Below are 14709 nucleotides of genomic sequence, written 5' to 3' on the forward strand. Positions count from 1 at the left end.
CAGCATGGCAGCAGAGATGAGCTGCTTACTGTGGAAGCATCCTGGAGGGAAAACTTACAGACCAATGTGAGGTGGTGACAAGCGACTAGAATCCTAGGATTCTAGAACACCTGAGGAATAAGTGACTCCTGTCACTTCACCACCTATGAAAGTCATTCTTCTTCCATTTAGCATGAAGGTATATTTTCCCCTCAGCTTTATCATGAAGTGCATTATTATTGCAACATTCTTTTTTTATCCTTTGATGCCAAGAGTTGGTTGTGTTTGAAACAAACTCATTCCAATTTAACTGACCTTTGACAGAGAGATGTTATTTCTCAACAGAAAGTGGGGCAGAGCAAGAACACTTGGTCCCACATCTCCAAATTGAGATGCACAGGAATCAAAGTGATGGTACATAATGAATCCAGTTGCCATTTTGGGGAGACATCTGTGACACACAGAATCGAGTCTACCCCAAACCTCTCAGCCAGGCCAGAAGGTGAGAGAGCCCCTGGGAGAAACCATGGGCTTTGGAAATTCTTCCCTGTTCTCAAACACAACAGATTAAGTCTTTATCATGTCAGTGACCTAAATGAAATGAGAACAGATGTACATCAATCATCAAAAGCAACAAAAGAAGTAATTTGCTAAAGCTGTTTAAGGTGTCTTTAATGGTTGGGCTTTCCTGCCACAGACTATATGACATTCTGACAGCTGTGAGAAAATACCTATGCACACTATCATAGCCTATTAATGAGTTTTTCTCACCTTTTTTAAAAAAAAGTTCCTATAAGTCAGGTCCAGAAATTAAGCTTTTGCAATCTAGATTTAACCTTCCATATTTTTTTCCTTCCTCATACCTCATACTGTTAATAAGAAAATTCAGTAGAAAGGGTATTGATTGCATGCTGCCAATGAATGAGCTATATTCCCTGAGAAAGTTTGTCATTTCAAGTACTCATACACAAAAATACCTCCAAAATATTCGGTGGTCATACTAGTTTGGGCTTGTCAATAATCACTTGAGAACCTCTGGTGCCTTGTGGTTTTCACTGTCTTTGTAATAGCATCAAGTAAAGGTCACTGCTTAAAAGAGTTTTTAATGGATTATGATCCACCAGATACTTGAATTCGAGAACACAAGAAAAGCTGAAATACTGTTGCCTACATTTGAAACAGTATGAGTTAAAAGCTTGAAACAAAACAACTAGGTCTAAGCTACTGAGGAAAATAAACTACTCATCATATATTATCATCTTCGAATGGGTACAAGGTTTGTTTGAAGTAAATCCAGGCTAAATTATCAGCTGACTTGAAAGAAAACCAAGAAGACATATCAGCTCTAGCCCCTTGTCCTACTTTTAAATGTGCCTAAAGCAATTTTTTTTTACTTTTTAAAGACTTCTTTTATTAAGCTCTCAACTTTAGAATTACATTGGCTTCGTATATATTATTGTCAAAACAAAAATTGGAGTAAATAAATAATAGTGACTTCGGTGAAATAAAATTCACTCTGCTAGAAATATGAATTGTTGCTGTTGGTATAGCTCAGTGGTAGAGCACTCGCCTGCACATCCTGGGCCCTGGGTTCAACTGTCAGCAACACCAAACATAAGAAAGAGAAGGTGGGGGGTGGGAGGGAGAGGGAGGGAGAGGAAAGGAAAGGAAAAGAAGAAAAGAAATATGAATCATTAGTGATACCAAAAATTTGGGAGACCATGTTTATAGAAAATTAACTCAGTATTTTGAAAATTGGTCAATAAAGGGGAAAGAATAAATTATTGATCCTGCCTTGCATGTGTAAACTGCTTCCTTAGGGAAATCAAACAGGGATGAGGAAACATTTTTCTTTAAGAGAGTGTTGCCAATAATAAGGAAGGAATGAGAAACTGAATTAGAACATCAGTTGATGAAATGATGGGTCTGGACAATGACCACCAATGGTAGCAAAATCCATGAGGTGAGGGACTGACTGCAGACTTTATAACAATACTAAACCCTACTGTAGTGTTAGCACAAAAAGGGACATGAGATATCTCCAGACATAAAGACAAAAGGAAACCTTCTTGCTTTTTGTTGTTGTTGTTGTTGTTGTTGTTTTGTTTTGTTTTTTAAATCCAATTTGAATCTCACTGGGTCTCAAGATCTAAATTCTACACTGCAGACACAGTGGTGGGGAGCACTTAGCATCTCAATTCTTGATGTAATTCACAAAATCCATAATGTGGAACACTCTACCAGACAAAGGACCTGGCTTCTTCAACAAATCAATTGTAGGCAACAAACAAGGAGAAGGACCAAGCTAGGGATCAGAAAAGACTTGCGTGGACCTTGTTTGAATCCCAATGTACACAAGCCAATTATTTTTAAAAAGGCAATGGGGAAATTTTTAATATAAGCTGAATATTTGATAACATTAAGAAATTTTAGCTTTTAAATATAATCTATTTTTAAAGAGTACATATATCTTACAGATATTCTCCATGATTTATAGGTCAAAGGAGATAATATCAGGGCGTGCTTCAGACTCGTGTAGCAGTGGTGAAAGGGCGTGGGGTGTGGATGAGGCACAGGAGAGCAGGAGCTGAGGATTGCTGGAGAGACATTGTGGGCATAGGAAGGCTCCTAATATTGTTTCTGTGTAGGTTTGAAATTGTAATCAAAAGTTTAAAATTCAAGAAAGAAAGAAAAGAGCCCTGGGGTAGGGCAGGTGGGGGGGGGGGAGGAGAAGGAAAGAGGGGAAGGAAGAAGGAAGAAAAAATGTGAAACAGGAAAGAAGCACCATCAGCATTCCCCACCATCTAACATCCAGGACGTCATGAACATTCTCTTTAACGAGAACTTCTGTAGAATAAAATGGAACTAAGACTCAAAAGCAGTATCTGTGGTTCACAGCCAGTATTTTGCAGAATTTTACACAAAAGTTAAAGGCATATATGCTAATCTGAACCACCAGAGAGTTATCAAATCTACTTGTCCTTAGAATGGCAAGAAAAACAAACAAACAAATAAGTGGATACAGATTTAAGGATACACACCTGAAGCCAATACAGCCAGAAGAACTGCAGAATTTTTAAAATATAGAGTTTGAACAAAATACAGTAATCTATCATGCCCCAGGAAAATCTGATTTTTATGAAAATTAAAAAAACCCTGAAGAGTACAAGAACAAAAATACAGTATTAAAACTGTATTTTAATACATTTAAAAAATTACCAATTTAAAATTTTTAAAAATTACTTTAAAAAAATTACCCATCATTCTTAGAGTGTGAACTCCTGTGACAGGTATACCTCACATCCCAGCTCAAAAGATGGGATTTTTAATTTTCTTGGGCCTGACCATTTGCTACCTGTTGGAAAGTTACTAGAAAATTATCTGAAGCTCCATTAGCAAGGGAAGAAGTGGGCGGAGTCAGTGAGGTAGGTGCACCAAATCCAGCAGGTTTTTGGTCCAAAGAGCAAATGGTTAGTACCAAAAATAATCAGCTTCCTCTTCAAAAAGCAGGTAACCAGAGTCATGCCCTGCCTTCTCTAACAACCGGCATTTCAGCTTGAATATATTCCAGCAGGTGGGGAAGACACTGAAAGGCTAGACCCAGACCCAGTATGAAGGGGCTTTGGGTTGGAAGCAACTGGGAGGAGGGATGGATAAAGAAGTCAACAATCATTTTGAATGCAGCACAAAGACATCTGTTTGTCCTACAGATTTCTGGGAGGGAGGAGCTACATAGATAGCAGAGTGCATGCCAAGGCTCTGTTGGAGAGGCTACGTTCATCTTTAGGGCTTATTCTTGCCAAGAAATCTGAATATGGTGATGTCAGTGTTTTAATAGGCTCTGGCCACCTGGGAATGAGATATCCAAAAAAAAAAAAAAAAAAAAAAAAACCACCACAGACCATGAAGAGCCACGCACCTGGAAATAGAACATCTGTAAATGAGCTTCCTTATTTTAACTCCAACATGCTCTCTTCTCTCTCTCTCCCACACATAGAAATGGGTTTGGCTGTTTTCATTCTCTCCCTGTTTCTCTCTCTCTCTCTCTCTCTCTCTCTCTCTCTCTCTCTCTCTCTCTCCCAGATGCACACATATGCACTTGTGCTCGCTCTCATGTGCGATCTCTCTCTCCCCCTCTCACCTCTTCTCTGGCTTGCCAGATTTGCTTCTCCAGTTCTTCAGGTATCATTTTACCTCTAAGGGACACAGATTTAAGACTTTCAGTTATGTTTAGTAGTTAACAGGCAATGGTACTGCTTGGGAAACAGTATAAATTTCCCCTTCCACCCACCAGGCTTCCAGATCCTGTCCCCATTACCTTCCATCTGTTTCCACAAAGCACACATTCTGGGTACCAATCCCAAGAAAGGAGGCTGCTTTCTTCATGGAGTAATGACACTGAATTAAAGGGCAAGAGAGGGGGGAGAGAGATGAATGCATAGCATGAAAAATGTATTAGTTATTATTTAAATAAGCATGTCTTCATAGTTGAGCAAAATATTTGGAACATTATTGCATAAAAGAAAAAGATAACAGTAATTTAATTCCATTCCTTAGTGTAATGGCTGAGAACATTGACTTTGGGGTCAGAGGAACCAGGATTTATGAACAAATAATGCACACACTCTGAACCTCAGTTTGCTAATCTATAAAGGGATTGTATCGATAACGTGCTTTCTATCAGCTTATTAGAGAATGAAATGGGTCAAAATACAAAAAGGGATGGACACAAAGCCAAACAAATGGAACAAACTTGGTCACTGATGGTTATTATTCTCTATAATGTGGAGAGAAGTTTCTCTTGATGCTCTAAGGCTCACTATTAATGGAAACTTAGAATCTAGTCTGTTGCTGACTCAAAATCCTCTAAGGAGAGAGTTAGAATGTGTATCAAAGATTGCAATCACAGGCTAAAGAAGAATTTAATTATTTCCAAGAGAAAACAATGGGTTATAAATGCTGATCAGACACATGACCAGTCTTATTTAGTGTTGAATGTAAGGCAGAAATTAAATCATATAGGAATGAGGCTAAAGTCCTAAGAATAAAACTAATATTAATTTGTAGAAATTCTACTTTACACAGCTGTGGCATGAAGGAGGCTTATAGACGCTTCTGGAATGAGGTCTGGTCCATTTCTTTTTAGCAAATAGTGGAATATTCTTTAGATTGTTTGGCCTTCCCCCTACCACCACATGCCATCTATAAAATAATTAGTATTCGAACGTTGAGATGTCGTTCTTTATATATTAGTGAGGACAGGTGGTCAATTAATTCTTTTTCATGCCAGAAAAATGAAGGTGCTAAAGGACATTATTGTACCAAAAAAAACCTTAGTAATTTAATTTGTAGGTATGAATACATTAAAAGAGTAGTCATGCCTTCACACTTAACTTGATGAATTCCCTCAAATGTGGTAATTTTTTTCCTTCTTTTGTCAAGAGAGTTTTATTGGGAACTCTTTTTTTAACTCTGTAAAAATAAAATGCAGAGGTAACACCATCAGGAAAAAAAAAATGAAACCATCCTAAATAATTAATTTCCAAATATCAAATAGGACACATCCAAAATGCCTGCAGGATGTATTTATTTCAGGTTGTTACAAGAACATATGCACACATTGAAGAGAAATAACGTACATGAAAATGTAATTAATTTTCCACTTGATACATCAGCCTATGCTGGTTGGAGGTAACAGGCCTGCCAGAGCTAAGGTGACAGAGCTAAGGTGAATTATTTCTCACCAGAGATCTGAGCTATGGCAACAAAACAGCTATTGATTTCATAATGATAAACGTTAGCCTACCTCCACCGACATCTGACTATAGGGCAAATCACAGTGCTTTACTCCCGAGAATTAGCAAAATATCTCCAACCAATAGATGTGCTGAATAAAAAATTTGTAATCAGACTAAGAATAGCTTCCGTGGAGCTGTCTTTAAGTACCTCAGGGCAAAGTACAGCCCAAAGTCAATCTCAAATGGATAGGGACAGATAAAAAGTCTGTAAAACTAAAGTCTAAACATCTGAAAACATCCAAGAAGGCAAGAACCCTGGAAGGGGAACAGAAAGAGAGAGGGGGATGCTTCTGACATGCTGAGTAGTTTCAAGGCAAGGAAAACCCTGGAAGGCTGGAATTCAGAAGTCACCACCGCATTTAGAAACCAACGGCGGCTGTTCCCATCACTGGCAAAAGACAAGGCAGTTGTTCTGAGACCCGACCTCCCTGTAGGTTTCATAAATCTACAGAAGGCCCAAAATTCTCAGCGGGTGCTCATTTCTATCAAGATAAAACAGAAAGTGCCTACATGAAAGACAGCATTGAGCTGAAGTTTTACTTTCTGGTTCCTGCAAGGATTTCTTTCTTTTTCCCCTATGACCTTGGATTTCTCAATGAACTGCTGCTCTCTCCTCAACATGCACTGTGCCCTGGACATGTGGACTCCTTCCAGGGCTTGACTATTTTGATATTCAAATTAGCTGGTAGGGAGAGTGGAGTTGATACATGTTAAGGAAGAATGAAATGAAATAGAATCCAGGGGATCTCTTCAAAAACACACTGCAGGTTCAACTCCTAAAGAGACAGAATTAAGAATCCAGGTGGATGGACTTAGCCTTATGCTTATCAGGAGAGCCCAAGGTACCCCTGTGTGCTGTCGAGAAGACTGGAGGTAACATCCCAGCCCAACTCAGTGAGGCACCAGGGTACAGAGTGTAAGGAGGGACAACCCTTAGCCACACACCCCCCCACATCTCAATTGCCCCCTCCAGCAAGGACCCTGACAAAGACAAACTGGTCCCATTGGTCACTGGCATGGGAGGTGAGTTTCTCTGTACTTTCACCTTTCCATGGCGGTCAGTGATCACTACTTTATGTGGATTCCTAAAATGATTTGAATTACTCAGGAACTTTGCAAATCTAATATTTCAGCATGCCTAAGGAATTCATATCAAAGAACTAATCAAGTCATAAATTTATGACTTCAATTACTTTTCTCCAGAATTTCCTTTCTCTTTGCCATTTAGCACCTGGGAGGCTATTTTTGGATATATTGATAGCACAGGGGGGACTCTGTTAGATCTTGCAGATCTCTACCAATAGCTGGATCCAAACTCAAACCTGAACAATGCAAAAATGGTGCAAGACAGAGATAGAGTCACCTGGGGAAGCATGAAAACTGAGGGGCGGGGGATACTTAATAAGACAGTAGAGGAACACAATCTCTGGGCCATGGACCACACACCTAAAACACACAAACAAAGAAACAAACAAAAAACAAAGATCTAGCAAAAATCTTCCATAGGATTGAAGACTGTTTAGTAAAAACAACATTCTTTAATTTTTTTTAACAAGAGAATAGATTGAATTGTTATAATAAGAGTAAAGGTGGCTATTAAATTATAAATTAAAGTAATGCAAATGCCATGCCCCAGTCTCTTCAGACAGATCAGGGAAGGCATGAGCTTCAAAGTGGAGTCTGGAGGGAGGGAGTGAAAATATATATTCAAGGCCACAGTAGGCTCACAGGGTTGGAATTTTTCTGGGGAATTCACATCCAGCTCTTGGATTTTCTGGCACCGACTTCTACCGGCTTGTTATCCATGGCATACATTTTGCCTCTTGGGAAAAACAAAACAAAACAAAAACAAAAGCCGAACAACCTCACTGAATCCCTGAGTTCTGGTTTCACAATGACATAAGAATTCCATTTCTTGCAACTCTCCATTCCCCAATCACACTTGTGTTACAGGTCTTTCCCAGGTGTGATGTTTAGTCTAGGCTTTCAACATGATTTCTTCTCCCTTTCCAGAGCAATTATGCCACAAAGGAAATGCTGGAAAATTTTAAAACAAAATGAAAAAAGGGTAAAAATAAAAGTACTGAACAGACAGCCAGGCCCCATTTCATCAGTTTTCCCAGGCTTGGAACTGGCAACCCAAACATTGAAAGGTCGGTGCTTTTCTGATCCACTAAGTTTTCTCAGACTGAAATATCCAGGCTGGAACCTGGAGAGGGAAGCCCTATTCTGCAATAATCCCAAATAACCAGGTATGTTCCCCAGTTGTCCTCATTATTCTTCTTCTCTTGCTACAGAAAGAACATGGTATGAAGAAGGGTTGTGGGTGGCTGGGTCAAGGATCTGAACAGATGACACTTCCCAGGGGACTCCTCTCAGGTGCCTCCTACCACGCAACTCCTGCTCTGCACCTTAGTGCTGATGCAAACAGTGACGGTTAGACAGGACGGGAGGAAAACATGGGGGTGGCTGGACTTCCTTGCACTTTGGGTCACTTTGGGCACAATTTGTTGTTTTGCAATAATCAAGTAACTTTTGTTCTTAGAATAAAATAACAGATTTAGAAAAGCTCAGCTGGAAATTATATAGAGATTTCAGATTTTGCCCACCTCAAATTTTGGTTAAGAGACCTAGTATTCTCAACAGAAGGTGAAGAAGCTAAACTTCCTTCCAGCGACCTGGGGAGGAAGCAGTGTCAGAAGGACAAAGGAATCCACTGGAATCACACAGAAATAGAAAAAGGAGAAAATAAGAATCTTCTAGATAAGACTGTACTTAAGCTGTGCCATCCACTTCTATCCACTTCTTATAGGTGGCTTGTTCTCCTCCTATTAATAGTAGCTAATTTTTTTGATATCCATGATGTCCCAGATTCATTTAGTCTTTGCAACTACTCACTCATCAGTGACTATTATGTAGTTTCTGGGCAGCCTTATGGGCCCAGCTGTTCATTGCTACCTATATCTTTCAGGTGACTGCAGCATGTTTCCTTAAAGGTATAGTCTATTTCCCATGGATCTGGGTTCAGAGATGAGACTTACTTTGTCATGACAATAAGGCATAGGTGACAATGTGCCAGTTCTGAGGCTAGGACTCAAGAAGCCCAGTATGTTACCATATTGTTGATCACCTACATGGCTGCCATGAGAACATACCAAGGCTACGTGCCAGGGGCTGATAGACACCTGGGGTGGAGGAGAGCCACTGCAGTTGTCCCGGCTGGGCCACTCCTACATCAGCAATTAGCCCGCCAGTCCCTGGACATATAAGGCACTGTCCAGTCAAGGACAGCAGAACTGCCTAGCTATCCTGAGACTTACAGGTGATATTATATAGTTTTTAGTTCTAAGCTACTAGGTTTTGGTATAATTTATTAGGTATGAGGATTGATACACTCATTTTTACAAATTAGGAAACTGAGGCACAGAGGAGTTAATTGACTTATCCAATGTCACTCAAATGGGAAGTGACGGGGATGGTTACTAAATCCAGCCAGTCCAGCTCAAAGCCAATGCATGTATCTACAACCTGACCTTGGACTTCAGTGAAGTGTAAGATTAGAGACAGGAGACTGTGGCAACATAAAATTGTATGTGTGTGTATGTGTGTGTGTGTGTGTGCAAGCACGTGCATGCAATGTTGTTACCAAATATCTTCCTTTCACCTTGAAAATGAAAATAAGAACCCATTATATTAGCCAATTAAAGCAATTTTACAAGAAAATGTGAGTAGAAAACATAGCTGAGAACAGTAGCGGTCATCTAAGTTCTAAGACACAGGATACTCATAGAGAAAATGCAAAGATAGCACTTCAAATGAAAGATTCTTGACTCAAAGAAAATGTAACATCCTATAAATTTTTTTTCAAAAGGTGATGTACAAAATTGGATGGCCAGGGTTTCAAAACTAGGCCCATCAGAATTCCCTTTGGAATGCATTATTATATTATACCTAGGCATATTAATCACAAGAGTGTAGGATACAATTACAACAAGGGTCCTCAAACAAATGAGTTCTCTTAAATAATGCATACCCAGAAAAATGTATGTCTAATAATAAGAATAATGTTTTACCTCTGCAGATGTGAAAAGGGTTAATCTTGGCAACCCAAACAGCCCCTTTTCTTTAATATCAGGACAATATTTGTATCTAGCTAAATTCATTGCATACATATTGGACACTGAACCACCTGCAAAAACAAAATTTAAATGTCATACTTATGGCATGGAGTTATACTACTTAAAGTACTGAATACAGTGGAAAGCAGGGATGTTCATGGCTGTTCTAGGCTAAAGATGCCAATGTAAAAGGCACCCAAGTACCACCCTCCTCCCGTTACTCTGAATATTCCTTAATTACCAACTCTAGAATTTTTCAATGTCAGCTGAGACAGAAGCTTTGGTCTATTTTCTCATTTCAGTGATTTCCCACACTTAAAAACTTTCAGTGTTTGAGCTTCGTACCCAAGTCTCCATAATTTTCTTTCTTTCTTTTTTTCTTTTTGTATCAGGAATTGAACCCAGGGGCCCTTAGCCACTAAGTCACATCTCCAGTCCTTTTTTAATTTTTTCTTTTGAGACAGGGTCTCCCTAAGTTGCTTAGGACTTTACTAAGTTGCTGAGGCTGGCCTTGAACTTGTGATCCTCCTGCCTCATCCTTCCAAGTAGCTGGGATTGCAGGTGAGCACCAGCAAGTCTGGCCCAAGTCTTCACATAATTAGTAATATTCTTTCTGTATGTCCCCTGATCAAGAAAATTGAAATAAAAATATTTGCTCATCTCTGGGTCAAAAAATAATTGTAGGATAAAGAAAAGAACTTTAGGAAATTTCTCTAGTAAAATTGGTTTTAAAATTTGGAGGATTTATCATTGCCTTTCCAAATTCCCAACAGCAGACAAATTCATTCGTGTTAGACATAAATCCTAAATTGTAGACATTTTATTTGTTAAGCATGTATGTCATTTATTTAGCATTTATGCAAAATATCATCACTCTGGAGAAAGGCATAAGCTATTTGCTTACCAAGTAGCATCATTAATACCCAATTTTCTGTAATATGTAAATCTGCAAGGAGTTTTTTTTTTCAAATGAATACAATTTTAGATGCTCATAGTGGAAGGGTGACGGCAATAACTAATTGTACTCACCTGGGTTAAATATTCCATCCCCTTCTTTCCAGCCAATAAATTCAATCATTTTCTTCAGAACCGCTTCTTCCACTAACAGAAACACTGGGGACACCTCATACGTATAACTAGATAGATATAAAAAACACTTCACTTCTATGACTAGAGTCAAAACATCCCTTGGGTGTCCCAAGAAATGCACAGAGTTTTATTAAACCAAGGGGCTTCTGAGATGTAGGTCGTCTTTGGAAATTCATCCATTGGAAATAAAGAATTGCTCCCTCAGTGATAGCATTGGGCATGGTTAGATAATGCCAGGAGCCAGTGGTGTAGGAGACAGGCAAGCTATTTCAGCAGCCCTAGTTGAGAAGACACCATCAATTCAATGAGGAGAGAACAAGGCAAAGTATTGAGATTCTTGGTATTAGCCATAGGCAGTGGTGTGTCAGTATTTGGATACTTTGGATGCTGCACTGGATACTGATGTTGGTTACAGAAAAGCCACTGTCTTGGAAACCAGGTTTTATTAGATTACTACTAGGAGCATGCTAACAGTCAGGTCTAGATGTTTTACATGGAGTCACCCCTGACTGTGGCTTCCTCCACCACACTCCCTGCATCGATACAGATGGGAAGTATTCTGGGGGGACAGCTCTCACTGTGTGATGATCCGGCTGCAAACTCTATCCAGATTCCTCCTCTGTGAAGCATTTGTGGCTCTAGTCTGGAATGCTGTTGTCAGAAAGCCTTGCAACATCAGCCCTGACTGGGAAAGCCTCGGCTGCAGGGAGCCGCCTCCTCCAGATCACATCCCTTCTTGTGGCAGTCCATACATAATGACTGGTCACTCCAGAGATCTCGGAGTGAGATCTAGAGATCTACTCCAGAGATCATCATTGAGGCTGCCCGGTAGCTTGATTTCTATCCCTACACTCCTGCCTCCTATTCCCCCACTTTCCCAGCCACTCAAGTTCAGGACAAGGTTACTCCCTAATGAGCATCCACTAAAGAGGGACTTCCCAGGGAACCCAGATGACATCAGTGATTGCACCTTGTTTTGTAATGTTTGAGTCTCTTTTCTCCTCCAGATAACTTGAGGATGACTAAACATCTCTAATCTCCTACTCAATTAGGTGATTACATTAAATTGTATCTGAATAAATGTGTTCTCTAAATATGTAGGCTAAGTAGATTCATTTAGATTTATAGTCACAGAATTTGATGCAATTATTTTAACATCTGGAAGGGAAAGCTTTGGAATGGAGGCAAAAACATTAAATATCTACTCGGTATCACCTACCTACATGCCAAGAACTCTACAAATACTACACCATTTAAAAAACAAGATAGGCTCTGTTTTCAACCACACTTTGAAAACAGTTTACACACATACTAGAGGTGCGAAAAACACGTATACATTCAGGTGTACCTAAAATATTAATAGAATAATCATTCTTTTTTTGTAATAAAGAGTTAGTATTACACGTACTATTGAAAACTAGCTCAACTGTACATCTGAGAAAGGGGCTTGCAGGTGGACAGGATGATAGAGAACACACTCAAGGATGAGCCACATTTTGAATGGATGGTTCAGTTTGGCAGCAGTTTAACACTTATCAAAATTTCTCAGTTTTTCAGATTAAATACCTAGAACAGCCAAGAGTTCAAAAAGTCATGCAATCTTTGTTATTTATTTATTTATTTTTGGTACTAGGGATTGAACTCGGGTGCACTTGACCACTGAACCATCTCCCTTGCCTATATTTTGTATGTTATTTAGAGACAGGGTCTCACTGAGTTGCTTAGCACCTTGCTTTTACTGAGGCTGGTTTTGAACTAGCAATTCTCCTGCCTCAGCCTCCTGATCCACTGGGATTACAGGTATGTGCCACCATGCACAGCCACAGAGTCATGTAATCTTACTGTCTTTTCCAACTTATGTATTACCTCCTCTTCTGCATGTGGTAGCTGTTTTTTCTCTCATTACTGCACCAAATATCTCTGAGGCCACCCATGGCATCCATGTGGTAATTGGGTGGACACTGTTCAGTCTTTGTCTTAGCTAACTAACTGCCCAATAACATATGACCCTAAACAAACTCTCCTCCTGGCTTCCATACCAATCCCCTTGATTTTCTCCTGGTCTCTCTCTATTGTGGGCTGATCTGACTCCTCCTATTCATTAATTGTTGGATGCCCTCAAGGCCCAGTCAAGAAGAAAACAGCCCCCTTCTCTCCTTATTCTATGCTCTTTCCTCATGATAGTGATTCTCCCTCCTGGCTGCTCACTAAAATCACATGCAATATATCCCTATATGAGGCACACACAGGGAAATTCATATTTAATTGGTCTGTAGGATCCAGGCACCAATTCTGTTTTTAACGGTTCCCAGGTTGACTCTAATGGGCAGTGGGGAGTGAGAATCACTGGTTTTGGCAATCTCGTGCATACCCACTCTTCATTCCAATTACCGTCATTTCACCAACAACTTTTTAATTCCTATAGATACCAGAATTTCTGGCCCATATATGTCTCAGATTACTTGGTCTTTCTTGTTGTATATCTCAAACTCAAATGTCCACAATTGAACATTAAATTCTTGATCTGGGCTTTTCCAGTGAATATTTGAAAACTGGTCCCCTCTCCCAAGGCCTCCTGAATTGATGAGTGACATGACCATGAACCAACTATGAAAGCCTGAAACCTAGGTATTATCTTAGAAACTTCCCCCTTGTCCTCATTTCCAACATCCAACATATTATCCAGTCCTTCATGTTTTATCTTCCAAACATATTTTTTATTCCTCTCTATTCCTTCTGCTTCCACCTAAGTCCAAACTGCTAAGGTCTCTCATCTGACTAAGGAGATGCCTTCCTGACGGATCTCCTCCAATGCACTCTCCAAATTTCTAGCAATCTTTTTAATAGCAAATGTCACCCAGTGATTTAGAAACCTTTAAGAACTTTCCAATGTACTTAGAATAACTCATGAACATATTCCACAAGGCTCTGCATGTCTGGCTTCTATCTCTTTCCCCCATATTATCCTCCTCTACACTCCCTGTTGCTCTGTCAGCTACACCCACATTGACCTTTCCATTCATAGAGTATATTATGCTGCCCCCACCACAGGGCCTTTGTATGTGCAATTCCTTCTACTGGAAACCAGTTCCTCCCATTCCACCCAGTTAACTGTTACTCGTCCTTCAGCTCTTAGCTGTCACTTTTTCAGAGAAAAATTTCCTAAGTTCACAACTAGAAAAAACTTCCCCAGTTACACTTATGGCACTGTGTACCTCTCCTGCACTTAAGAGACTGAATTATACATTAATGCCAATTTTTACTAGTATGGCTCTTTCTCTCACCAGATTTTATGCTTCATGAGGACACAATCGAGGATTATTTTCATTCAAAGTCTCTCTGTCACTGAGCACAGATGGTTTTTCATGCAGGAATGAATGAAAATTTGCTTAGTCCATGTTCTCCTCTGTTCAATGAAGGTAACTTGGAGGTTACCTGCCTGACCCTTCTTAAGGAACCACTGTTCAAATAGCTGCTTGAACACTGGTGTCATAAGACTATCCCATGATTTATGATAAAAGAAACCATTAAACAGAAATTCACGAAATAAAATTGCCTCTATTTAAGAAAACATCTCTTATCCTTGTTAGGTGAGAAATTCCAGGAACATGGCACTTACATGCTGGGGTTTAATGCTTCTGTCATAAATCGGGCCGCCAAGGAGTAATAATCAAGTCCAGCATACAACTGGTTGAAAAATCTTGGGTGGTCTGTAAATTTAAAAC

At 39.6% G+C, this 14709-nt stretch overlaps 1 protein-coding gene across 2 annotated transcripts in view; it reads right to left on the reverse strand.

Moving 5' to 3' along the window:
* Gadl1 (glutamate decarboxylase like 1) overlaps positions 1 to 14709 on the reverse strand; it is a 163316-nt gene that overhangs the window by 110735 nt on the left and 37872 nt on the right. For both annotated transcript variants that reach the window (XM_026406172.2, XM_026406180.2), the window contains exons 4-8: positions 14604 to 14694; positions 10925 to 11031; positions 9851 to 9966; positions 4298 to 4377; positions 4121 to 4175 (exon numbers count right to left, since the gene is read on the reverse strand). In XM_026406172.2, coding sequence (XP_026261957.2) covers positions 4121 to 4175; positions 4298 to 4377; positions 9851 to 9966; positions 10925 to 11031; positions 14604 to 14694 — 449 coding nt within the window. The remainder of the gene's footprint in view (positions 1 to 4120; positions 4176 to 4297; positions 4378 to 9850; positions 9967 to 10924; positions 11032 to 14603; positions 14695 to 14709) is intronic.

Source organism: Urocitellus parryii, chromosome 3, assembly GCF_045843805.1.
Source record: "Urocitellus parryii isolate mUroPar1 chromosome 3, mUroPar1.hap1, whole genome shotgun sequence".
NCBI lineage: Eukaryota > Metazoa > Chordata > Mammalia > Rodentia > Sciuridae > Urocitellus > Urocitellus parryii.